Source organism: Chiloscyllium punctatum, chromosome 22 (assembly GCF_047496795.1).
Source record: "Chiloscyllium punctatum isolate Juve2018m chromosome 22, sChiPun1.3, whole genome shotgun sequence".
NCBI classification, from domain to species: Eukaryota; Metazoa; Chordata; class Chondrichthyes; order Orectolobiformes; family Hemiscylliidae; genus Chiloscyllium; species Chiloscyllium punctatum.
In genome coordinates this window covers 51,072,347-51,099,673 of record NC_092760.1, presented here as the reverse complement: position 1 = coordinate 51,099,673, position 27,327 = coordinate 51,072,347, and the positions used below count along the sequence as shown (strand labels likewise).

Below are 27,327 nucleotides of genomic sequence, written 5' to 3'. Positions count from 1 at the left end.
TTCTTCCACGCCCTTCCTACTCTGTTAAAGGTTCAACCAAACAGCTTTGATAAATCTGACTTCAATAGGATGTGCTGGACTCTGTGTGTCAAGAAAAATCTGAACCGCAACAATTTACTGATCAGTGATGATGATACTTTTAAAGTGTGGTGCATCTTCAATTTCCTGTCAGAAGATGTGTATCCTCTCATCATAGTCCCAGAAGAGGTAAGTTCGGTAAACCTTCAAATAAACAAAATCAGCATGCTTGATTAGGGGAAGATCAGACTGACGTGGTGAGTTTCTGTTGTGAAAGCTGTGCCTGTACAACTACAATCATTGTATGCTGAAGGGTTTGGAAACGGAGGCCAGAGATGTGGAGGCTGACTAATACTGTATAGTGAACTGCTGTGTCCTGGATAATGATGAGCTTCTTGTGTTGTTGTAGGCACACCCATTCACATGAGGGTTCTATTTAATCTTTGGACTTGAGACTTATGGGTGGGGAAAAAGGCTTTGAGGATTTGAAACGTATTTCTGAGAACTCAACTGCCCTGTTGTTTCAGTGAATGGGAAATAAAATACAGGAGAGGAAAGGAAGTCATTTCACTTTTAAATTATGATTAAGTCAGACTTTAAATGTTACCAAAAGAGACGTGTATTTGAAGCTTTTCATCTTACAGTCATCAGGATTGCTTCCTCACAACACCAGGGGGACCCATGTATGATTCCAGTCTTGTGTGACTGTGTATGTTGAGTTTGCACAATCTTCCTGTGTCTGCATGGTTGCTGCAGTTTCCTTCCAAAATATGCAGGTTAGTTTGATTAACTGTGCTAATTACCTTGTAGTGTCTAGGGATGTACAAGCTCATTGGGTAACCATGGTAAATGCGAGGACTTGGATTTAGGTGGTTTGCTCTTTGGAGGGTCACTGCAGACCTGATGGGCTGATTGGCCTCTTTCTGCATTATAGGGACTCTTGTTGGTGGAAGGTTGTTTTTCAGACTGGAGGCTGGTGATCAGTGGAGTGCCACAAGGATCGGTGCTGGATCCTCTACTTCTTGTCATTTACATAAATGATTTGGATGTGAGCATAAAAGGTACAGTTAGTAAGTTTGCAGAGGACAGCAAAATTGGAGGTGTTGTGGACAGCGAAGAGGGTTACCTCCGATTACAACAGGATCTTGACCAGATGGGCCAATAGGCTGAGAAGTGGCAGATGGGGTTTAATTCAGATAAATGCGAGGTGCTGCATTTTGGGAAAGCAAATTTTAGCAGGACTTATACACTTCATGGTAAGGTCCTAGGAAGTGTGGCTGAACAAAGAGACCTTGGAGTGCAGGTTCATAGCTCCTTGAAAGTGAAGTCGCAGGTAGATAGGATAGTGAAGAAGGTATTTGGTATGCTTTCCTTTATTGGTCAGAGTATTGAGTACAGGGGTTGGGAGGCCATGTTGCAGCTGTACAGGACATTATTTGGCCACTGCGTGCAATTCTGGTCTCCTTCCTATCAGAAGGATGTTGTGAAACTTGAAAGGGTTCAGAAAAGATTTACAAGGATGTTGCCAAGGTTGGAGGATTTGAGCAATAGGGAGAGACTGAACAGGCTGGGGCTGTTTTCCCTGGAGCGTCGGAGGCTGAGGGGTGACCTTATAGAGGTTTACAAAATTATGAGGGGCATGGATAGGGTAAATAGGCAAATTCTTTTCCCGGGGTTGCGGAGTCCAGAACTAGAGGGCATAGGTTTCAGGTGAGAGGGGAAAGATATAAAAGAGACCTATGGGACAACTTTTTCACACAGAGGGTGGTACGTGTATGGAATGAGCTGCCTGAGGAAGTGATGGAGGCTGGTACAATTGCAACATTTAAAAGGCATTTGGATGGGTATATGAATAGGAAGGGTTTGGAGGGATATGGGCTGGGTGCTGGCAGGTGGGACTAGATTGGGTTGGGTTATCTAGTTGGCATAGACAGGTTGGACCGAAGGATCTGTTTCAATGCTGTACATTTCTATTACTCTATGTAAGAAACTAAATTCAGAGGGTACTGTTTGGTTAATGTGGAGATGCAGCAGAAATTGTTAAGTCAATTTTAATTAACTGATTAAATTAAAACCAGGCCAATTTAATCTGATTGGTCAGTGTGTTACAGTAGGGATGTTTCAGGAATTGTTTCCGATTACCCCTTACCTGATGACAAAAGGCTATGAGTGGACTTATTCCTTTTATCAACAAAGAACATGGCTCTTTGTGTGAATAAAAGTAAACCTCTAGCATGTGCAAATGAGTTGTACAATGCTCATTACAGATAATCTTAGGTTGTGGTGTAATTCTTAGTGCAGTCAGGATTATTTTGTAAATGCTGTCCAATAGATCACCACATTTAATGTTGGACACTTCTGAGTCTTACAAGCATGTGCTAACATAAACATGATTGGCATGTTGTCCACTACAAGGCAGTCAAAGGGATGAACCATTTAGTTTTGCATTTGAGTGCAGGATAAATTGATTCAACGTTTTAAAATGTGGATTATTTTCCCAAACTGCACCATTTCTCCAGTTTCCTGTCATCTTTTCAGGAGCTGTTTTGAAGCTCAACTCTTCAGCTAAGCTTCTAGTCACCCCTCCTAATACCTGCTCCTTTTAGACAGTAGATTTTGAATAAGTTTGGATACATTGTGATGGTAAATATTAGCACACAATTGAAGAGTTTCATTGCTAATGTGGCTGTGTGCAAGATTGTGACTTCAAATCAAGTTCCATTGAGCTTGTAATATACTTTGCTACAATGCTGTATCTTACCAAAGGCTTTCTTGAAGTCAATACACACTGATTCATTGCATTTCTTACCTTTTATCAGAGACTTTTGTGATGTTTGTCAAGTATATCATTGACCTTGAAATTTAATGCTGGTATAATATAATAGTAAGAGCTGGGGTTGTACTGATCCCATTTTTGAATTGCTTTTAAATGCATCAGAACAAAGTTCATTATGACAGCAAGATTAGGGAAGACTTTTGAAGAATGTATTTCAGTAGCTGTTACAAATACAGTAAACTCCCTGCCAGCACATTCATTTTTCGCAAATTCTCTAATGTAGACTTTACACAGCACGCACCATATCACCCATCATTGTGTCAATGCTCAGCTATCTGCAGTATGGGAGGCAAAATACGATGATAAAATGTCAACAAAACTAAAATGAAAGATCTTGCTCATGGAAATATTGATGACAGCACTGTATTCCCAGGTCTGCAAGTACTCATGTGTTGATTCCTGTCTTGAATATGGGCCCACAACATTGTGTAGATCAATAATTTGTGAGCCACCAACTTCACCTTATGTTAAGGCTCAGTGTCTAGTCCTCATGTCTTCTGTTTCTTTTAGTGTTCTTGCATTGTTTCTTTACTGGAATTTTAAAATATTTAATAAAAATATGATTTTCAGAGAATTTTAGTTTGCTTTGTGTGTTGTAGATATCAAAAATTTGATTGGCTGTAACCTATCCTATTGATTCATCTTATAAATCGTGTTTCCAGTTCGTGCTTTCAGCAGCTACCTGAACGTAGACAATACCTGAAAAGTACAAGCTCCAAACTAATATATAGTCTGTCATTTAAAACTAATACCATTGTGACTTTTGTAATTGTCTTCATAACCTACTGCTGATGTTTCTTTGCAGAAGTCTTTTATGAAAGGCATAAAAATATTTCTAAATTTCCCTGATTGATAACTCGAGGGATTAAAATCTGGTTGTAAATTTTTTATGTTTGCTGTGAATACGATACTTTTAACTCTGCTTTTCTACAACTTGTAATAATCTTAATAGTTCTAGTTTTATATATTTGACTTCAAATGTATGTTCATGAGCCTGATCATCAAATCTGCCAGTTCAGCATTGACAAGCGATGATTGGGTGAACTTAAATTGGTAAGAGTTTTTTTTAATTCTAGAAGAGAGAACATTGTTTTGATTTGCTTTTGTTTCATTTTGGTCAGGGAACACTTTATTCATTTATGCATTTGATTATACTGGGAATGTTTTTTTTACTTAAAATAAAGAGTTAAATGTTGTGGTTAGCAGTATTTAATGCGAAATGATTTATAAATGGGCGTGGGCTGAATTCCCTGAAAAAATGTTTACGTCAAAGAAGGTGGAACTCGTGTAATAGAGAGGGAACTTTAACTACATAAATTATTTATTGTTTATCCCTTTTGTGCACAAAAATAGAAATGACGTTTTCTGAAAGGGTTCCTTCCTAACAGGATGTGCATTTACTAGCGCTGCTATTGGTCCATTTCTAGCCTGTGGTAACATGCTGTGTTGAACTTCCTGTTTGACAGAGATCCTATTCTGACATGGACCATTGTGTTCCTCCCACTTATTAATGGCTTTTCAAGAGAATCTTGCTTCTCATTAACAGTTGTGTGCTGAAATGCATGTCAGTACTTAAGTAATAGCTGAGCAACCCCTAAAGGAGCCTTTTGTTTTTGCAATTTTGATATGCAGGATTAGAAAGCCTTGCTGATATTTTCTCCATAGCAACCAGCCAGTGACCTCACTAATACTTTGTTGTGCTGGTGATGAGAAAATGCTTAAGTGATCTGGGAAGGCATCATCAATGCATCTATAGCTCCTTTACATAATTTGAACATCTCAATAGAAAATTGAGTCCTGAATATAATGCAATTTGTAGCTGGATTTAGCTTCAAAGAAGTTAATGAACACTCCTCTAACTTCAGGGAAATTTGCAAAAGTTGCTAATGCAGGACTCACTATGTATGTCACACTGTAAACTTTTGCTATAAATTCTGTGTCTTACAATTGTGTCCTCCACAACCACCTGATGAAGGAGCATCACTCCAAAAGCTAGTGCTTCCAATTAAACCTATTGGACAATAACCTGGTGTGTGATTTTTAACTATGTACCAAGCACCATTCTACTTTTCTCTTGCCATCAGGGATTCTCATTTTATAGTAGAGCATTGCCAAGAAAATCTCTAGTTCTGTTTTGTTCACATCATGCACCAGTTGTGCTTTCTGATAGATGAAGAGTTACATAAGAGTCAACTGACTTTCACTTATTATTGAAGTTGAGTCCAAACAGCAGAAATCAGGACCACAGCCTTTGGTCACAGTTCAGGTTTACAGAGTGTTGATAACCTTCAGAGTCAAAGGTCCTTGATCAGCACAGACAATGCCAGAGACTAAATTCACACAGACATTGAATATGCATTTAAATTTCTCTTTATGGGTACTCATTTCCTATTGACTTCTTACTTTCGCTATCTTTTCTTTCTCGCTAACCTCCTTATGCACCACCCCCTCATCCTTCATTTCTCTGTCTCTCTTCTAATCCTATCTGTGTGCCTATTGTCAGATATATGCCCACACAGCATTAGACCTGAAACTTGCTCATGGCCTTTGCTTCCTTGTATTGTATAAATGAAACTAGTTATTCTATTTATGTATGCTGTTTTAATATTATGTTAAGCCATTAACTTTGTATTAATAGTTACGCCAATGTTACTGTTCTCACTGCTCAGATTGAATATTTGCTACGGAAACTGACTGAAGCAATGGGAGTTAATTGGCAGCAAGAGCAGTTTGAAGACTACAGAGCTCATCTTGGTGCCAAGCGCTGTGGCCTTTCTGCATGGGAGTTCATTGAACTGATTGGCTCTGGCCTGTTCTCTAAGGGCATGAACAGACAAACGTTGTCCATGGCAATCAATGAAGTTTATTGTGAGCTCATTTTGGATGTGCTGAAACAGGTAAGAGTGGTTTTGTCGTCTCTCAGGCTTATTCCCCTCTGTTTTCCCCCAAAACTCTCTTAGTTGGGTCATGCTGTTTTTTCTGAGTGGAATGTAATAAGCGGTTACAGAAAGATGTGAAAGAAGTGTCTTGTTTTTTAAAAAAAGCTTCATTATGACACTCAGGCTTATCTAGTCCAGCAAAAGACAGCAGTATATTTCTTCAGAAGGTTTTTAGTGGTCATGCTTTGTGTAGCATGAGTCAATATTCAGTTTCATAACTTATCCAGTGTTTTTCATCTCCCTGGGTGTTCAGGTAGATGTGATAAGGACATCAAAGGGATAAGTATCTATTGAGTTACATTTCATGGCTTGAAGCAGAATTGAGTGGCTTTGGCAGAGATCTTTCATCAAGCTGCTCACAGCATCTTCTTGGATATTGGAGGACTATATCTGGATGGGGAAATTCACAAGAGGAGAAAACTGAGTTGAGATGGCCACCACCCAACAACAGGCAACATAAATGAAAATAATATTCCTGTTGTAAAATCAGGTTGAAAAGTCATTTATAAATGTCCCATGAAAGGAAAAAAAAGCTAATGGATAAAGATCCTTTAAAGATATCTTATTGCCAATTTCATTTGCTTTTATGTTTTTTTTAGCTTCAGTATTTCAGACAGTTCAGGGGAAATATTAGGTACAAGCTACAAAAGAAACCAAGGTAAATTTGGAGAAATTCAAACAAAAGAATTACTTTGAACCTCACTAAACTTTTAACAAACAAGCAAAAAGTGAACCAGGCACACAGTTAAGTAAAATTACACACAAAATTACACAGTTTATAAACTTTAAATTTATGGCCTTGATGACAAAGTCATGAGGCAAGTTATAAAGTCATAGAGATGTGCAGCATGGAAAGAGACCCTTCGATCCAACCTGTCCATGCCGACCAGATATCCCAACCCAATCTAGTCCCACCTGCCAGCACCCAGCCCATATCCCTCCAAACCCTTCCTATTCATAAACCCATCGAAATGCCTCTTAAATGTTGCAGTTGTACCAGTCTCTACCACTTCCTCTGGCAACTCATTGCATACACATACCACTCACTGTGTGAAAAAGATGCCCTGTAGGTCTCTTTTATATCTTTCCCCAATCACCCTAAACCTATGCCCTCTCTAGTTCTGGACTCCCCCACCCCAGGGATAAGACTTTGCCTATTTACCCTATCCATGACCCTCATAATTTTGTAAACCTCTATAAGGTCACCCCTCAGCCTCCAACGCTCCAGGGAAAACAGTCCCAGCCTGTTCAGCCTCTTCCTATAGCTCAGATCCTCTAACCTTGGCAACATCCTTGTAAATCTTTTCTGAACCCTTTCAAGTTTCACAACATCTTTCCGATAGGAAGGAGACCAGAATTGCACACAATACTCCATCAGTGGCCTAACCAATGTCCTGTACAGCTGCAACATGACCTTCCAATCCCTGTACTTAATACTCTGACCAATAAAGGAAAGCATACCAAACGCCGCCTTCACTATCCTATCTACCTGCAACTCCACTTTCAAGGAGCTATGAACCTGCACTCCAAGGTCTCTTTGTTCAGCAACACTCCCTAGGACCTTCCCATTAAGTGTATAAGTCCTGCTAAGATTTGCTTTCCCAAAATGCAGCACCTCGCATTTATCTAAATTAAACTCCGTCTGCCACTTCTCAGCCCTTTGGTCCATCTGGTCAAGATCCTGTTGTAATCGGAGGTAACCCTCTTTGCTGTCCACTACACCTCCAATTTTGGTGTCATCTGCAAACTTACTAACTGTACCTGTTATGCTTGCATCCAAATCATTTACGTAAATGACAAAAAGTAGAGGGCCCAGCACCGATCCTTGTGGCACTCCACTGGTCACAGGCCTCCAGTCTGAAAAACAACCCTCCACCACCACCCTCTGTCTTCCAGCTTTGAGCCAGTTCTGTATCCAAATGGCTAGTTCTCCCTGTATTCCATGAGATCTAACCTTGCGAATCAGTCTCCCATGGGGAACCTTGTCGAATGCCTTACTGAAGTCCATATAGATCACATCTACTGCTCTGCCCTCATCAATCTTCATTGTTACATCTTCAAAAAACTCAATCAAGTTTGTGAGACATGATTTCCCCCGCGCAGAGCCATGTTGACTGTCCCTAATCAATCCTTGCCTTTCTAGATACATGTACATCCTGTCCCTCAGGATTCCCTCCAACAACTTGCCCACCACTGAGGTCAGGCTCACCGGTCTATAGTTCCCTGGCTTGTCCTTACTGCCCTTCCTAAACAGTGCCATCACGTTAGCCAACCTCCAGTCTTCCGACACCTCACCTTTGACTATTGATGATACAAATATATCAGCAAGAGGCCTAGCAATCGCTTCTCTAGCTTCCCACAGAGTTCTAGGGTACACCTGATCAGGTCCTGGGGGTTTATCCACCTTTATGCGTTTCAAGACATCCAGCACTTCCTCCTCTGTAATAAGGACATTTTGCAAGATGTCACCATCTATTTCCCTACAGTCTATATCTTCCATATCCTTTTCCACAGTAAATGCTGATGCAAAATACTCATTTAGTATCTCCCCCATTTCCTGCGACTCCTCACAAAGGCCACCTTGCTGATCTTTGAGGGGCCCTATTCTCTCCCTAGTTACCCTTTTGTCCTGAATGTATTTGTAAAAACTCTTTGGATTCTCCTTAATTCTATTTCCTAAAGCTATGTCATGCCCCTTTTGCCCTCCTGATTTCCCTATTAAGTATACTCCTACTGCCTTTATACTCTTCTAAGGATTCACTCGATCTATCCTGTCTATACCTTACATATGCTTCCTCCTTTTTCTTAACCAAACCCTCAATTTCTTTAGTCATCCAGCATTCCCTCTATCTACCAGCCTTTCCTTTCACCTTAACAGGAATATACTTTCTCTGGACTCTCGTTATCTTATTTCTGAAGGCTTTCCATTTTCCAGCCATCCCTTTCCCTACGAACATTTGTACCCAGTCAGCTTTCGAAAGTGCTTGCCTAATACTGTCAAAATTGGCCTTTCTCCAATTTAGAACTTCAACTTTTAGATATGGTCTATCCTTTTCCATCATTGTTTTAAATCTTAATAGAATTATGGTTGCTGGCCCCAAAGTGCTCCCCCACTGACACCTCAGTCACCTGCACTGCTTTATTTCCCAAGACTAGGTCAAGTTTTGCACCTTCTGTAGTAGGGATGTCCACATACTGAATCAGAAAATTGCCTTTTCCCCCTAACAAATTCCGCTCCATCTAAACCCTTAACACTGTGGCAGTCTCAGTCTATGTTTGGAAAGTTGAAATCCCCTACCATAACCACCCTATTATTCTTACAGATAGCTGAGATCTCCTTACAAGTTTGTTTCTCAATTTCCCTCTGACTATTGGGGGTCTATAATCCAATCCCAATAAGGTAATCATTCCTTTCTTATTTCTCAGTTCCACCCAAATAACTTCCCTGGATGTATTTCTGGGAATATCCTCCCTCAGCACAGATGTAATGCTATCCCTTATCAAAAATACCCCCCTCCCCCACTCTCCTCTCTTGCCTCCCTTTCTATCCTTCCTGTAGCATTTGTATCCTGGAACATTAAGCTGCCAGTCCTGCCCATCCCTGCACCATGTTTCTGTAATTGCTATGATATCCCAGTCCCATGTTCCTAACCATGCCCTGAGTTCATCTGTCTTCCCTGTTACACCCCTTGCATTGAAATAAATGCAGTTTAATTTATTAGTCCTACCTTGTCCTTGCCTGCCCTGACTGTTTTGACTCGCTTCTGTACTCAACTATACCAATCTCAGATTGATCTCTTTCCTCACTATCTCCCTGGGTCCCAGCCACCCCCCACCCTGCCACTTACTGGTTTAAATCCTCCTGAGCAGCTCCAGCAAATCTCCCTGCCAGTATATTAGTCCCCTTCCAATTTAGGTGCAATCCGTCCTCCTTGTACAGGTCACTTCTACCCCAAAACAGCTTCCAATGATCCAAAAATGTGAATCTTTTCCCCCATATACCAGTTCCTCAGCCATGCATTCATCTGCTCTATCCTCCTACTCCTGCCCTCACTAGCTTGTAGCATTGGGAGTAACCTAGATATTACTACCTTGAGGACCTCCTTTTTAAATTCCTGCCTAACTCTCTAATCTCCCTTCAGAAACTCAACCTTTTCCCTTCCTATGTCACTGGTTCTAATGTGGACAATGACCTGTTGCTGGCCCATCTCTCCCATAAGAACATTCTGCACCCTCTCTGAGACAGGCTTGATCCTGGCACTAGGGAAGCAACAGACTATTCTGCTTTTTCACTGCTGTCCACAGAAATGTCTGTCTGTACCTCGAACTGGAGAATCCCCGAACACAATTGATCTCTCGGAAGCCGACATGCCCCTCATTGCATTAGAGCCAGTCTCAATACCAAAAACTTGGCTGTGCGTGCTTCGTTCCCCTGAGAATCCATCACCACCTACATTTTCCAAAACAGCATACCTGTTTGAAATGGGTATATCCACAAAAGACTCCTGCCCTAGATGCATACCTCTCTTACCTTTCCTGGAGTTAACCCATCTATGTGACTGTATCTGAGACTTTTCCCCCCTTCCTATAACTGCCGTCCATCATATACTGTTGCTGTTGCAAATTCCTCATTGCTTCTAACTGTCTCTCCAACCGATCCAATCAATTTGGTAAGATTCACAGCCAGCAGCATTTATGGCAGATATACTCCGCAGTAACCCTTAAACTCTCTTTAAATACCCACATCTGGCAAGAAGTACATATCACTCTATTAAAGGCCATTTATGCTCCTTCACAATCTACAGACCCATAAAATAACATCGTCTTATTCCTCTACAAACACTGCTCCAGGTTAAATTAATAGTTATGGCTTATATTTTAAGTTTAATCAAGAGACATATCTCCACAAACATATAATCAAGAAAGAACCCACTCTGCTCACTACTGCAGATTCTCTGTGAGCTGCATTTAAACAACGGTTAATTTATCTGATTCTGTGCTGTGAACTTCGCCCAACGGTTCCTCCAAGATCAGTTGTGAATTTCACAGTTTCATAATATTCCCAGGTGCATTCCGATGTCCAGCAATATACAAATTCAAACCTCGAAGGCAGTAACTATATAGGTTCCCCCCCCCTCCCCCTCCTCCCCCCCCCCCCCCCCCCCCCCCAACACTCCTCCTGCAATGACCTTTGTCTGTACTTCTTCCTTTGAAAGCTGGTGTTGTTTTGACTTTTTTTCCCCAAAGTTCCAAAACAATGCAACAGCATATAAAACTAATTGCTGCTCCTGGAATTCGAGGAAACCGCCTCCAGCTCCTAAATATATCTCCAAAAAGGAGCAGCTGTTACATGCTGAAATTTTTCCTGGCCTCCATCTTAGATTACCTAGAGAGGGGGGGGGGGGGGGGGGGGGGGAGAACTGAGAGACACCAGTCAGTGTACAGGTATCTCCCCGAGGAAAGAGAAGACTCCATGTTTGTAGGAGAGCAAAATATTGTCAAGCAATTAAACAAAGATATACGTTTAGAGTAGTTGTGTATGAACTGACTGCTATAGTATTATGATTGCAAAAATTGAAGTTTGAAGTATTGTGACAGTTTTTTTACAAGTCTAAAGAATTTTCATTGTGCTATGATTTTTGTTACAATTATTGTATGTTTTAAGAATCATTTTTATATATGCGTTTATGCTGTAAATACTTCATTCAGAATTCTATATGTAAGTTTGCTTGCTGAGCTGGAAGGTTCATTTTCAGACATTTTGTCACCATATTAGGTAACATCAGTGAAGCTCCGGTGAAGCAGTGGTGGTATGGCCCATTTTTTACTTATGGGCATACATTTCCTTGGGTTGGTGATGTCATGCCATATCACCAGTGCTTCACCGGAGGCTCACTGATGATGTTACCTAGTATGGTGATGAAACGTCAGAAAAAAAACCTTCCAGCTCAGTGAGCAAACTTACATCCAGATTCTCAACCTGAGCTACAAATCTTCTCAAAACTCGCTAACTTCATCTTTTTAACAGGCACTTCAAAGGCTCTTGTCTTTGTACTGACTTTGTAACTGATTTTAGGCCATAACTATAGTTCATTTCTCTTGTAGTTGATGTTGGCAATGTAAGATAGGTATGCAAAAATGCCTGGTCACTGCCATCATGTTGGAAAATGTACAGCAAGGGGAATCATTATTCTTAAGAATCAGGCAACCAGGCGACTTCTATGAGTCTCCACCACCACTAAAAATGACAAGATAACCGATCCAAGTTTACAACAAGCTACCTTATTAGAATACTAGAAAGGACATAAATGGCTAACTTCTGTTTTTATTGAATTGAACACAATTGAGATGTTAACCAGATCGCAATTAAAATATCTTAAATACCCTATCTTTCAGGTGTTAACTCATTTTCTATAATTTTTGTTCTTGAACTTTGGTTTTCTTTCAGTCTTATGAGTCATAAAGCAATACAAGTAGTCACTATTCGAATCTTAATGGTAGCTGCTGTTTTCTTGTAGTTTCTGGAGATAACTTAATTGTAGCTTATCAGTAATCCTTGCCATTCTTCTCAACCTAATTCCCACCCAATATTCAACAAAGTGCAATGAGGGAGAAAGAAGGGAAACACTGTCATTAGTTTTTAGAGCAAAAGTCTATTATGGGCTGTGTCCCATGACATTTTTTTTTAGATTAGATTACCTACAGTGTGGAAACTAGTCCTTCGGCCCAACAAGTCCACACCAAAGAGTAACCCACCCAGACCCACTTCCCTCTTGACTAATGCACCTAACACTATGGGCAATTTAACATGGCCAATTCATCTTTGGACTATAGGAGGAAACTGGAGCACCCGGAGGAAACCCATGCAGACACAGGGAGAGTGTGCAAACTCCTCACAGACAGTTGCCCGAGGCTGGAATCGAACCTGAGTCCCTGGTGCTGTGAGGCAATTTCTTCAGAGGTTGCATGACTAGCAGCCACATTGTGTGTTTGTGTAATTCATATCTGAAATCTTTTCAAAAACTGAGTATAATAGTTGGTTTTATCTATTTTCAAAGTATTTTCCTAATGCCATTTCTTAACCACTCCTTAATATTTCTTGGGAAATGCACAAACATTTTCACAGGAGTTGCACAGTAGCTCACAACGCTAGTGACATTGGGTTTGATTCTAGCATCAGGTGACTGTCTGTGTGGAGTTTGCACATACTCCCTGTATCTGCATGGATTTTCTCCGGATGCTCCGGTTTCCTCCCACAGTTTAAAGATGTGCGAATTGAGTGGATTGGCCATGCTAGTTGCCCTGGTGTCCAGGGAGATGCAGGCTAGGTGGATTCGCCGTGGGAAACGCAGGGTTACAGGGATAGGGCCTGAGTATGATGCTATTCAGAGGGTCAGTGTGGACCTGTAGGGATTCTATGATTTCCATTCCAATCTTGTGATTCAGTAGAAAATATGGTTTTTTTTTAATATCTTTGCTCTAGTTATCTGAACACGGGATGAACTAGAAAACATTATCTGACATTTGTTGGTCACTTGATGCAGTAAGAAGTGGCTTGTGGTTGTGTTCTTGTTCTGTTCTTTCAGTCATGTCAGGAAGTGAGATTAACTGTTTGAAAGAATTTGTATGCCCTGGAATGTTTTATAAGTAGAACCAGTACAGCCGTAACCAGAAAATGTCTGCAAACCATGATAATCCAAGGGTACAATTTATGATTCATTATTGAAATGGAGACATTTGAGGTTTGTTTGAAATATGATTGAATTCCAGCAGTATATTTTTGAATGAAATATTTGAATGGTTTAATGTTAAAATGGGGAATGATAATAAACGGGAGGTTTGGAAGGTTAGGTGATGGACATGAGCATTTTAGTTAATACTGGTAAGTAAACAAATGACTTTCCTGTGATGTATTTTAATATAAACCATTTGGACAGTAGAGATTAAAATACAAACTTAACAAGCAAATGTTTGCATATGTTATGGAGCGGAAGTTCTTTCACTTTATTGACCAAATGTTTTAAGATGTGGGGCACTCTTAATAAAGTAACTACTAAAAATATATTCAAATAAACAAAATTAAAGTAATTTGCATCTTGGTGTTTTTGCTAACTTTCCATATGACTATAAATTGATGCTGCTGCAGCATATTTACAGTGTCTTTGGATGTTTTAGCATGTAGATATGCTATGTAAATGTAAGTTGATGTTAGTAGATAATCAGTTTTAAGTATATATGTTAAAAGGTCAAAATAAAACAACTGCAAATGCTGGAACAAAAACAGAATTTGCTGGTGAAACTCGGGTCTAGTAGCATCTGTGAAGGGACAACAAAGTTGATGTTTTGAGTCCGGTGATTTTTCTGATGTTCTGCTGAAGAGTCACCCCAACTCAAAATGTTAACTCTGCTACCTCCCCAGAAATGCTGCCAGACCAGCTTAGTTTCGCCAGCAGTTTCTGTTTGTGTTAAAAGGTTGGTGTGTACTATGATATAGTCTGTTTGGTACATTGATCATTTCTGCAAACGGTTTGAGTGTCTTGTGATTAGGGGGATGCATGTCCTATCCAGGATTTAATTACGTGACCATGAACTCATGGGTTTAAAAATAGGAGCTGTCTTGTGTGTATCCTCATTTGTGTCAATCTTTAAGGGGTTTCCACTTGAAACCAATTGCTATTTTGCTTTGTGTTGCTCTGAACCTTCAATTGCTGTTTGTAACAATTGTTATGAGGGCACAATGTATTTAACATTGCTTGGACGACCTAGACATTGAAGGATTGTTGAAAATGAATTAATTTCAATGTTGTGGTAAACATGGAGTGATTTATTTGAAAGAGATCATTAAAAGTTCACTATGGGCATTTTTTTTAACATGGCTTCCTAAAAATTATAAATGTGGTGATTACTGCTTGCTTTGCTTGAGACCCTGCTGGGTCTTTTAATAGTGATTACGTTTTTGATAATCACGAGCTTGGAGAGGTTCTTGTTTTATCTGGTTCAGTTGCAGAGAAGCCTGCTAAAGAAAACCCATTTCATCAGTTCAGAATGAAGCCTCTTTGGTCTTTGAAAAGAACATCTGAAGATTCTGTTTCCTGAGCAAGCTGTGTCTGCAAGACATCAGATACAAACATTCATGATTAGCAATTTGAGCATGTGTAAGAATGTCTGAGCAACAGACTCCAGAACATTCTATGCGTAATTGTTTTATCTTCAAGAATAACCTATTGACCAATTAGTTTACTTTTTCAGAGGAATGTGAATTTTCTTTTTTGCTTTCCTGAAGAGTGAGAGGGAGAGAGAAAAAGAGACTCTGTGTATCTATATTTTGGGCATATTTGTAGGAATATGCATTTATACTTTTTATGCAGATTGCAAATGCTGGCCAATCATTGCATATTATTGAATACATTTTTGTTGATAATAAACTCATGCTTTATATTTGTCAAGAATTATTTAATTTTTTTTAGCCTTTTTTGTTTAAAATCTGATTTTATAAAATATTCAGATGGTCTTCCTGGTAACTTACATTAAATAGTAGTGGGAGAAGAGCCATAATCATAACAAAATTGTAATCCAGTTCTGTCCCAATTAAACGAACTGCAGACTATTGCGCAGAACAAGAAAAGTAGAAAACTTAAACATTTTTTCCCTCCTTGTCCTTATGATCCTGGTTGATTCTGAATCTGGGTTAAAGAACAATTTTCCTTTTCCAGACCTGATGTTTTCCTCAGAACTATCTGGTTGTCTTTGTGCCTGGTCTTTCCCTCTTATGTTCCCAGCCAGAGTAGAAAACAGTCCCTATTAATTTTCTGCCTTGCCCAGTGATTTGCCAGCAAGTCTGACAGAGGGCTGCTTACCTTTTCTTCCTTGCACAGTTTGAGTTTAAATAAAAAAAAAACCTTGTTATTCTCAAAGTGTTTAGGATCATATTGAAATAAAGTATTTCAAATATTAAATAGTCTAATGGAATCCATAAACTTGCTCAACTGGCTTTTATATACATTTTCAGTGCCTACAATCTGTAGTTTTATATAAAATATCTGCAAATTCAATTAGAATTGAAAGATAATCTAAATATACAGATGGATTTTGCTTCAAAACACAGCTCTTAAATCTATCCTGCCCCTGTAATGAAGCTTGCAAAAAGGAAACTGCCTGTCAGCTCACTTTACTAATGGTTGGTTTGTGCATTGTTCTTGATGATAGCCTATGATTTATTTCCAATAACAATCAAATGATGGAATGTTATTTGACAGAATTTGTAATTGTTCACTTATTCCTGATGCAAGATATAAATATGTACTTTTTATAAAATATAGAAGTAATTTTAAAATCTAAAACCCTATTATGAGACATCGCAATTTAAGTTTTTTTCTTTGTTTTTATTCATTCATGTGATGTGAAGAAAGCTGGCTAGGTTGGCATTTTTTTGAATATCTCTAATAGCTCTCGTGAAGGTAGTAGTGAGCTGCCTTTGTGAAAAGTTGCAACCCTGGGAGTGTGGAGACATGCACATTCTCTTCATAAAGAAATCTCAGGATTTTGACCCAACAACAATGGCGGAATGGGGATATTGTTCCAAGTCAGGATGGTGTGTGGAAGTTTATAGGTAGTGATGTTCTTTTGTATCTGTCACTCCTGTCCTTCGAGGTCAGCTATTTGGAAGGTGCTGGCTAAAGAGTCTTAGTGAGTTGTTGGACAGCATCTTACAGATGGTACATCTGCATCAGGAGTGGAGGAAGTGAATGTTGAATGTATTTAATAGAGTGCTAATCAACTGGTCTACTTTATTCTGAATGGTCTCAAGCTTCTGAGTGTTGTTGAAGCCATCACACCTCTGAATTGTACTTTCTTGATGGTGGATAGGCTTTGAGGAGTCAGGAAGTGAGTTACTGGTCTCAATTCTCAACCTCTGAATTGATTTTGTAGCTACAGTATGTATATGGCTGGTTCATTGCAATTTCTGATCAACGATAACTTACAGAATATTGATGATGAGAATAATGGTAATACTTGTATGTGTCATGGGGAGATAGTTAATTTTTTACTTGTTTGAGATGACACATTGCCTAGCACTTGTGTAGTGTGAAAAATACCTGTCACTTGTGAGCCCAAGTCAGAATAATGAACAGGTATTGCTGCATATAAACACAGACTGCAGATAGTAAGAAATGATTTTTGAACAGATGGATGGAGATAAGAAATAACAAGGGGAAGAAGATACTGGTGGGAGTAGTCTCTCAGCCCCGAACAGTAGCTGGTATTTAGCACAGAGGATAAATCATCAGTTCATGAAGGCATGTTTAAAAATGAAGTCCAAGCAAATCACCATGTAATTTAAATAATAGGATTACATAAGAATAAGGGGTGAGTTGGTTAGAGTGGGCTGGAAGAAGTGTTTAGTCAAAATGGTGGTTGAGGAACAATGGCAGACACTTAAGAAAATAGTTCATGACTCTCAGCAAAGATACATCCCAGTGAGAAAGAAAGATTTGAGAAAGGGAACAAACTGACCATTGTTAAACAAGGAAGTTGAGGAAGACATCAAATTGAAAGAAAATCATGTGACAAAGCTTGGTGGTAAATGAGAGAATTTGGTAAGTTTTGAAACCTGACAAATGTAATTGAGAGAGAAAATAAATGAAGGTAAACTGGCAGGTAAGAAAAATGGACAATATTATTTAAATATATAAACAGGAAATGAAAGGCTATGTGGGCATAGGGCCCTGAGAGAATGAGGCCAGGGAAACACAATAGGGAACCAGGAAATGACAGATGTTGAGTAAATATTTTGTATTTATCTTCAAAATAGAGGACATTAATAACATTTCAAAAATACATTTTAAAAATTAAGGAGTCAAATGGAGTGGGACAGCGGAAATAAACATTATAACCATCACTGGAGAATAAGTACCAGGGAAACTGATGGGGCTAATGGTTTATAAATCCCCAGGACCTGATGGGTTGCATGCAAGGATTTTTTTAAAAGTAGCTACAGAGATAGTGGATGTACTAATGGTAATTTTTCAAGAATTGGAAAACTGCCAATGCATCACCCTTATTTAAACCAAGAGAGAGAAAGAAAACAAATAACTACAGGACAGTTAGTCTAATATTTGTTATTGGGAATGCTAAAGTCTTTGGCAAAAGATGTAATAGCAGAGTGGTTAGAAGCCTATGGTGTTTGGTATAGAATATTAGCATGTAGAGAGAATTTTCTAACTAATAAAATACAGTAGGGACAAAAAGGCCATTTTCAGGATGGCTACCTGTAATTAGTGGAGTGCCACAGGGATCATTGCTGGGGACATGATTATCTAAAATACATCACTAAGTTTGCAGGTAACAAAGAAGTGGGAAGTCAAGTGTGAATGGCATAATGAGTCTACAGAGGCAGATTGAGTGAGTGGGCAAAAGTGAGGACTGCAGATGCTGGAAATCAGAGTCTACATTGGAGTGCTGCTGGAAAAGCACAGCCGGTCAGGCAGTATCCAAGGAGCAGGAAAATCAACGTTTTGGGCAAAGCCCTTCATCAGGAATGAAGGCAGAGAGCCTCCAGGATGGAGGGAAAAATGGGAGGAGGGTGATTGGAAGCAGTGGATGGGAGATCTCCTGAGGTGATGAGGTTGTGTATGGTCTCGGAGATGATGGATTGGTGATGGGGTGTGGGGTCATGGTCAAGGGGGCAGTAGGAGGAGGTGTTTTCAAATTGGCGTCTGGCTTCAGTGGTGTAGAGGTCAGTGCGCCAAACTACCATGCACCCCCTTTACCCGCTGGTTTGATGATGAGGTTGGGATTGGAGCAGAGGGAGTGGAGGGCTGCGCGTTGTAAGGGTGAGAGGTTGGAGTGGGGGAGGAGGGTGTAGACAGATTGAGGTGTTAATGTCTCGGCAGCAGTTGGAAATGAAGAGATCGAGGGCGGGTAATAGGCTAGCGCGGGGTGTCCAGGTGGATGGAGTGTGTTGGAGGCGTGTGAAGGGGTCCTCGGAAGGTGGGTGGGAGTCCTGATTGAAAATTTAAGGTGGGTGGCGGCAGAAGAAGTGTTTGACGTCATGACGCATATTAAATTCATTGATGCGTGGATGGAGGAGGATAAAGGTAAGGCCTTTGCTGAGGACTGATTGTTCATCCTCAATGAGGGGGAGGTCTGGGGGGGATGGTGAAAACTCGGCTGGGCTGGGAGCTAAGACCTGGGGTAGGTGTGGAGCTGGGAATAGGGGCAGAGCCTGTAACTGGAGTGGGTGTGCTGGTAGGGGGAATAGGGGTGGAATCATGAGCAGGCCCCACCCTCCTCTCTGACTTATCACCTTCATCCCCATCCCCATCCACCCATTATACTCTTTGCTACCTTCTCCCCAGCCCCACCCCCCTCCCATTTATCTCTCTACCCTGGTGGCTCCCTGCCTTCATTCCTGATGAAGGGCTTTTGCCTGAAACATCGATTTTCCTGCTCCTCGGATACTGCCTGACCAGCTGTGCTTTTCCAGCACCACTCTAATGTAGATTGGGTGAGTGGATAAAAGCATGGCAGACAAGATATAGTGTGGGAAAACATATCATTCTGATCTTTGGCAGAGGATAGAATAGTTAAATATTATTTGAATGGAGTTAGATTGTGCTGTAGCTTTCTGCACAGGGATTTGGGGGTTCACGTGCATGAATCACAAAAAGCTTGAGTCCAGCATGTAATAAGGAAAGCAATAGTTTTGGTCCACTTATCTAAGGAAAGAATATGCTAGCATTGGAGACAGTCCAGAGAAGTTTGATTCCAGCTATGCAGGGATTTTCTTTATGTAGGGAGGTTGTGTAGGTTGGGCTTATAGTCACTGATGTTTAGGAGAATAAGAGAAAACCTTGTGTAGATTATTTAGGAGCTGAAAATGTGTTGCTGGAAAAGCGCAGCAGGACAGGCAGCATCCAAGGAACAGGAGAATCGACGTTTCGGGCATAAACCCTTCTTCAGGAATGGATTATTTAGGAGACATGATAAGGTAAACACAGATTATTTGCCCTTGTGGGAGAGTCTAGGAGCAGAGGGCATAATCTCAGAGTCAGGGTTTTCCCATTAGGACAGAGTTGAGGAAGAATTTCCTCTGAGGGTAGTGAACCTATGAAATTATTTACTGCATAGGGCTGTGGAGGCTATGTCATTAAGTATATTTAAGGCTGATATTGACAGCTTTTTAATCATTGAGGGAATCCAGGATTATGGGGAAGAGACAGAAAAGTGGAGTTGAGGATCATCGATCAGCTATGATCTAATTGAATTGCAGAGAAGACTGGGTGGGCCGAATTGTCCACTTCTGCTCCTATATTATGATCTGCTTCATTATGAGGAATGCAAATTGTCTGAATGTTGTGCAGTCAATAGCAACATTCCCACTTCTGACCTTAAGATGGAGGATGAAGGTTTTTGACCTAAGACACTAACCTGAGGAATGCTTGGTGTGATGTCACACAGTTGAGATGATTGACTTTAACAACCAGAGAATCTTCCCTTGTGTTAGGTATGCTTCCAACCAGTGAAGAGTTTTCCCTCTGATTTCCATTGACTCTGGTTTAGCTAGGACTCCTTGATGCCATAATGCTGGTCAATAAAGTCCTCCACATACAATACAATCTTTACTACCCTTGCTGCTTTCTCCAGGGCGTGTTCAATATGGAGTAGTGATTCATAAGCTGAAGCGGGCAGCATGGAATAAGCAGCAAGCTGTTTCCTGGCCAATGTTTCACCCATTGCCATTATTCTGGAGCACCAACAGGGCATTTCCCTTCCTGATTATACAGCACTGTGCCACCACCTCGGGTGGTCAGAATATAAACAAGGACAGTGAATCTGATATCTGGGATGATGTCCCTAAGGTATGATTATGTGAAAATGCCTATGTGAGGCTGTTGCTTGATAAAAGAAAGTGAGGACTGCAGATGCTGGAGATCAGAGCTGAAAATACGTTGCTGAAAATGCGCAGCAGGTCAGGCAGCATCCAAGGAGCAGGAGAATTGACGTTTCGAGCATGCCTGAAGAAGGGTTCATGCCCGAAACATCGATTCTCCTGCTCCTTGGATGCTGTCTGACCTGCTGCGCTTTTCCAGCAACACATTTTCAGCTCTGTTGCTTTGAGACACCCTCTCCCGAACTTTGCATGACCCCCCCGCAGAGGTTAGAAATGAGTACTTTGCATGGTCAATGGGACTGTTTGTGTCATATGTTTCCAGTCAATTTGCTGATGCTGAGTGGCATCTGGTTTCATTTCTTCTGTTGCGGTTTGATACAACTGAGTGGTTTCTTGGTCCATTTAAAAGTCAGCTACTTTGCTATGGATCTGGAGTCACATGTACGCCAGACGAGTTCAGGATGACTTGTTTTATTTCCTGAAGTGACATCAGTGAACCCCAGACGGCCCTCTAACGACAATTGATAATGGTTTTGTGGTCACCATTTGATTAATTTTTCAAAATTCAAGAGTTATTAACTGTTTGCAGGAGGTCAAAGTCACCCCAAATATGCTTTTATTGCATTATATGATGATATTTGAATAATTGTTGCTGCTCTACTAAGGGCTTTCCTGGAAGATTGTTTTTGCAGATTTCTTATTGTAGTGCACTACAGGAGAGGGTGGTGCTATTCATCATAAAAATACATGAACTGTTCGTATAATTGAGTGTTGGTGACTTTAGTCTCAGATGAAAGGTATGTACCACATTGAATATTATCGGGGCACTCTGCGCTGAGTATTGTCATGCGGTCTCATATTACCAGACGAGAGGTGTTACAACAGGTACTTAAAAAAAACATGCTCTGTTGTAAGTATACTTAATGATTTTCTTGTAGAAGCTGCATCATTTGCTTTGTTGCAAATTATATTTCCAGGAGCCAGTTGGTGAATAAAGATGAGTAGGCTTTAGAGGGAAATGAGGTAAAAAAGAATGAGGGGGGAACGGGGTGAGTTAGTAAGTAGTTGAGGGAGGTAGCAAGTATCTGAGCATTTGCTGGGACTAGGACAATATTTGTTCAGTGAATATTTGGAGAGGAGACCTGTGTGTTGAATGAACAGTGTGGAGGTTCAGTCATTGAAACTGGGGAGGTTACAACACCTGAGGAAATTGAACGGCTGGGAGCTTCTGAAATTTTATTTTTGGGGTGCTGCAGGGTGGGGGATTATGTTGCCCACATAAACGGTGTTAATCTGAACTAAAGAGATTATTGGGAGGAACACTACCATGAAAATAGGATAAAAGTGTGTATGCTTTTAATGTAAGGGGGGGTTCAATTACTTTGTATTATAGAAGTTAATGCTGAGTTTACTTGATTAGCTTGTCAGATTAATTATTAAATTAGGAGTCATTGTGAAACTCTGGGAGCAGCTCTGGGAAAGTGAGGAGCTGAACCACACAGCATTTTAGGAGCTATAGAATTATACAACACAGAAATAGACCCTTTTGCAAAATGCTGCAAGTAAAATTGTTTGTTATACATAGAACATAGCACAGCTAGGGAATAAGCCCTTTGGCCCACCATATTTGCACTGACCACGATGCCATTCTAAACTAATCCCGTCTGCCTGCACATAGTCCATATCTGTCTATTCCCTACCTGTTCATGTGTCTGTCTAATTCTCTCTTAAACATCACTATTGTTTATAGGCTGTCAGGGTTCAAAACCTGATTGAGGGTGGGTATTGGGAATGGGTTTGGCTGGTGTTTGGTGCTGCATGCCACACCTGATTTTAAACTTTTAAGTGTGGGTGATTCTTACATTTGTCATGAAGCTGTTCCAAAATTTTGTTTTTCTTCTTGTAACTTTGTTTTTTGTGTTCAGCAGCAGCTGTTAAAGTGGAAGTCAAGGTTGAAACTCAGTCATGGGGAAAGAATGATCCGATCAGGTGTAGTAGAATACATGTGTCTGTAATCGGGCATGAGTAGGGAGTGTATGTGTGTATATGAAACATAAAAAAAATTATTATGCCATTCTCCATGTTAATTGCCACCTTGCAGTTTAGGTTGTGTGAATATGTACATTAGAGGAAGACTTAATTGATGGTGTTACATTTGTAGGACCGGTAGTTTGTTGTTTCTCTTCTTGGCTCAGTTAAATCCTTTACCTTCAGTAAAAAGCAGGGAACTTGGCGATATTTTATTGATAGTAGGAAGCCACATAGCCATATTGATCGATGAGATGACCAATATCTTTGCAGTTCTAGGGATGGTGGTAACGATCCTTGAATTAGAAAGCATTGGAATAATACAATTGAATTTGGGGTCTGGTAGGGTGTACTAATAATGGAGAGCAATCTAGGAACAAGAGGCAGTTTTGAAGAAGAGTTGTATTGTATCTGAGACTTTAGCCCTGTTTCTCTTTTCACAGATGCTGCCACACCTGCTGAGTTTCTCCAACACTTTCTATTTTTATTATAGTATCTGTTATGATCTGACCTGATGTTATATTGGACAAGCTAGAACCCAAATGTAGATTTTTAGATTTTCTTTTTGGTTTAACAAGACAGTCTTTCACTGAAACACAAACACACTGCTGCAAATTCAGGGTTAACAATAAAACAGAACTTTATTACACAAAACTTTAAGGTGAGAAGGGAAACAGGGCAGTTTGCATGGAATGTACTGCCAGGGGAAGTGATAAATGCAGGTCCAGGTTCAGTGACAACATTTAAAGACATCTGAACAGGTTCATGAACAGGAAAGGTTTAGAGGGATATGGGCCAAACACAGGCAATTGGGACCAGTTTAATTTAGGGAAATCTGGTCAGCAGGATCATAACAGATACTATAATAAAAATAGAAAGTGCTGGAGAAACTCAGCAGGTGTGGCACCATCTATAAAAGAAGTGTAAGTCAAATTAGAATAAACAAACTATTTACATATACACATACTTAAGCTTTCCAGAATACGGTGAAAATACAATCTGATACCTCCTAAAACTACTCCTTTATCGTGAACGTACTCAAGATAATTCCCTTCTCTTTTACATCTGTAAGGTTTGATTTTGCCTTGTCTTTGATCTCCATCTTGAGAGTCTGATGGCCTTTTCCTGGAACTGTCATACAAGTGAGCTTCGACTTTATCAGCTTTGTGTAACTCCTTCAGGGTTATAATCGAACACTTGTGGTCTGGAGCTTTTAAACTGAACCCCTGAGAAGGAGGTAACCTCTTTTATTTAAATAAGATTCAAAATTACCTCCCTTCTCATCACCAATTATTTTACACATCCAGCTTCAGCTAAGACTGCTGAAAACTGAAACTAGAGAACTTTTTTGTTCCAATTCATTTGTGTTTCATTCATCAGTGTGTTAGGATAAGATGGGGAGGTCATATTCTGAGCAGGAGTGGAGCACAAAATGTATCACACAGACCACGAAACTGCAGACAGAGCGATGACCTCTTTTCTTTGGAGGAAGTGAATGAAGTCAAAGAAGAAGTAATTCAATGTAAGAAAAAAGTCAACCAAAGTGAGGAATATAGTGGTGAATAGGACAGCTAAGGTCTATGCCCAAGGAAAAAGCTGCAAGCACTTGGATTGCCCATGGGACAAAGAGATCTGTAGTGAAAAGCAGAAGGAGATGGACAAAAAGATTTGGAAGCTGTGCTTCTAGTATATCTTCCATCTTCCTCATCTTCCTTCTATCCAAAACTCCAGCATGTTTCCACCAACAAATGCACCTTTCAACTCCCCTTTCAACATTTCGAAGGTACCTTTCCCTCCATCACATTCTGATCTACTCTTCAGTCACCCCCAATATTGCCTGCCTTTTTCACATCAATTTCTCAGAAATACAGGAGAGACAATCACCTGCCTTCGTATATATTTGCCTCCCACTGTTCAGAGTTCTAACCATGCCTTCCAGATGCAAGTGTTTTACTTGAACTTTGTTTATTTGGTAAATTGAATTCTTTGTTCCCAATGCTAGGGAGAGAAAACACAAATTGTGTTTCTGTTTTATGGAACACCTCTGTCTAGTTCACAAATGTGACCCTGAGCTCTCTCACCTTTTTCGTTCTGTTTTCTGTGCCATTCAAGGAGTAGCATCTCACCTTTTGCTTGAGTACATTGGATTCAACATTGAACAATCGCAACCTGTACTTATGTAGCATCCTGTAATGTAATTAAATGTCCTGAGGGTCTTCACTATAGAGGCACAATAACAGCACTAAGCAACATTAGGAGATATTGGAGTAATAGCCAGTGATTTAGTCAAAGAAATATCAAACAAGAAGCGAGTTAAAGGAGGAAGGTGAAGTGTATAATTGGATGATTTGGAGATGCTGGTGTTGGACTGGGGTGTACAAAGTTAAAAAATCACACAACACCAGGTTATAGTCCAACAGGTTGAATTGGAAGTGTGCTTCCAATTAAACCTGTTGGACTATAACCTGGTGTTGTGTGATTTTTAGCTGTATAATTGGAGAGAGAGAGTTTGAGAGGGAGTCCCCTCCCCCCACCTTGCTAAACCACAGATGTATCAGATGGAGCAAATAAAATTGGGGATACTGAAGAGGCTAGAATGAATGAAAGCACAGATATGTCAGAGGGTAGTAGGCATAGAGGAGATGACAGGAATAGGGATGAACTTGGCCATCGAAGCATGGCTTTTCCAGGAGCATATGGGAGATGAGTGAACAGAATTTGATGCCAGTTAGGACATAGGCAATAGCGCTTTGGGTGAACTCAAGTTTATGGAAAATATCTCAAGGGGGATTGACCAGATGTACTTTAGAACAATCAATTCTGGAGGTTACAAAGGTATTGGTGATGATAACAGCAGCAGCTGAATTGAGGCAGGGTCCAGAATTGGATGATGTTATTGTGGTGAAAATACACATTAGGTTATGTTTTTGGCTGGATCTATCATCAAGCTTGTGAACAGCCTGATGTAGCCTCTGATACTTGCTGTGGAAATTTGATGGAGTCAGAAGCTAGGGATCAAAAATAATTGGCATCTGTCTTCCCAGTATTTATTGGAGTACATTACTTGTCTAATACCTAGTACTCAATGGCTAGAAATCAGATAATTTAGACAATGGAGGAGTCACTAGAGTTGATGGTGAGGTAAGACCGTCTGTGGTGGTCATGTATCTGAAAAATGGCTTGCTGTCAGATGGTGTCATGGATGAAAAGCATTTGCATGTGTTTTTTATCCAATTAAATTTGAGCATTGTTATGAGGCCATTATTTATGGTGAGCTGGCTTCTTAAACCACTGTAGTACATGGGGGTGTAAGTACTCCATTGATGCTGTTAAAAAGTGAAGTAATGCTGATCTAGTTTAACATCAGTATGGTGAGTGGCTTGGAGGAGACCTTTCAGATGGTGGCATCCTCATATGTCTGCTGCCCTTGTTTTTTGGGTGGTTGACGTTATGGTTTGGAAGGTGTTCTCCGAGGATCTTTGTATACCTTCAACAAGCTGCAACTCACCAATGATGCTGCTATGTATCAGTGGAGAAGGGACCATAGATCTTGGCTGACCAGTAAACACTCCCTCCCCTTGCTGCCCACCGCAGGTGTATAAAATGGATTCAGATTGATAATCTGAATAGTTTAGCCAGTCACATCTTCTGTGCCCATCAAGGCCTGAGATGATACTTGAAATTCTTTCCCAAAGGTAAGGATACTACCAGCACTATGCCTGTGTACCTTGTATGAAGGCACCCACATCTCTTTGAACAACATTTAGAAGCTTTGTATTTTTCGGAAAAAAATCTGATTTTCTATTTCATTACCAAAGTAAAGAATCTCACTCTTCCCCACATTATATCCCTTTTGTTGCTGCAGTGCCATGCACAACCTATCTATTATCACTTTGTAGTCTCCTTGTGTCTTCATCCCAGTTTACATTCCACTCTAAATTTTTATCATCTCCCTGTTGCTTCAAGCCATTCACATACATTTCAAATTGATTAAACAGTAGCACTCTACTTGTTAATAGTATGCTAACTCAAATATTCCTCTATCCATGAAACTGTTTTACCCCCCAAACTCCTGGTGCACTTGTGTACCGATCTTTTGTATGACACCCTTTTTGATTCCCTTTTTGGAAATCCAAGTATACTGGCGGTTCCCCTTTATCTATGCGACCAGATCCCCTAAAAAAAATTAATAAGTTTGTTAAGCACTAATTCCCTAGCATGGTGACTTTGTCTGATCGTACTATCATTTTCTAAGTGTATTGTTCAGACTTCATGAATAATAGATTCCAGCATTTTCCCAAGTACAAGGAGGATAACTGACCACCTCTTACCCTCTGTTCTTGAATTACAGTGCTGCATTTGGTAATTTCAGTCTGTTGGGACTGTTTTGGAATCATGGGAATTTGGAAAAATCATTACCACTGTATCCACTATTTTTGTAGCAAACTCTTTAAAACCTGAAACGTAGGTTGTCGGGCTCTGAGGATTTGTCAGATTTTAGTCCTTTTTTTTTAACTTAACCTATTTTCTTAATCAACTTGGTCAGAGATGCACCTCTGGAGCAGATGGGATTTTAATCTGGGCCTCCTGATTCAGGGGTAGAAACTCTACCA

The 27,327-nt window shown here is 40.2% G+C and overlaps 1 protein-coding gene across 3 annotated transcripts in view; it reads left to right on the top strand.

Moving 5' to 3' along the window:
- LOC140493628 (switch-associated protein 70-like) overlaps positions 1-27,327 on the top strand; it is a 138,958-nt gene that overhangs the window by 29,311 nt on the left and 82,320 nt on the right. For all 3 annotated transcript variants that reach the window (XM_072592266.1, XM_072592267.1, XM_072592268.1), the window contains 2 exons: positions 31-207; positions 5,524-5,751. In XM_072592266.1, the coding sequence (XP_072448367.1) occupies positions 31-207; positions 5,524-5,751 (405 nt within the window). The remainder of the gene's footprint in view (positions 1-30; positions 208-5,523; positions 5,752-27,327) is intronic.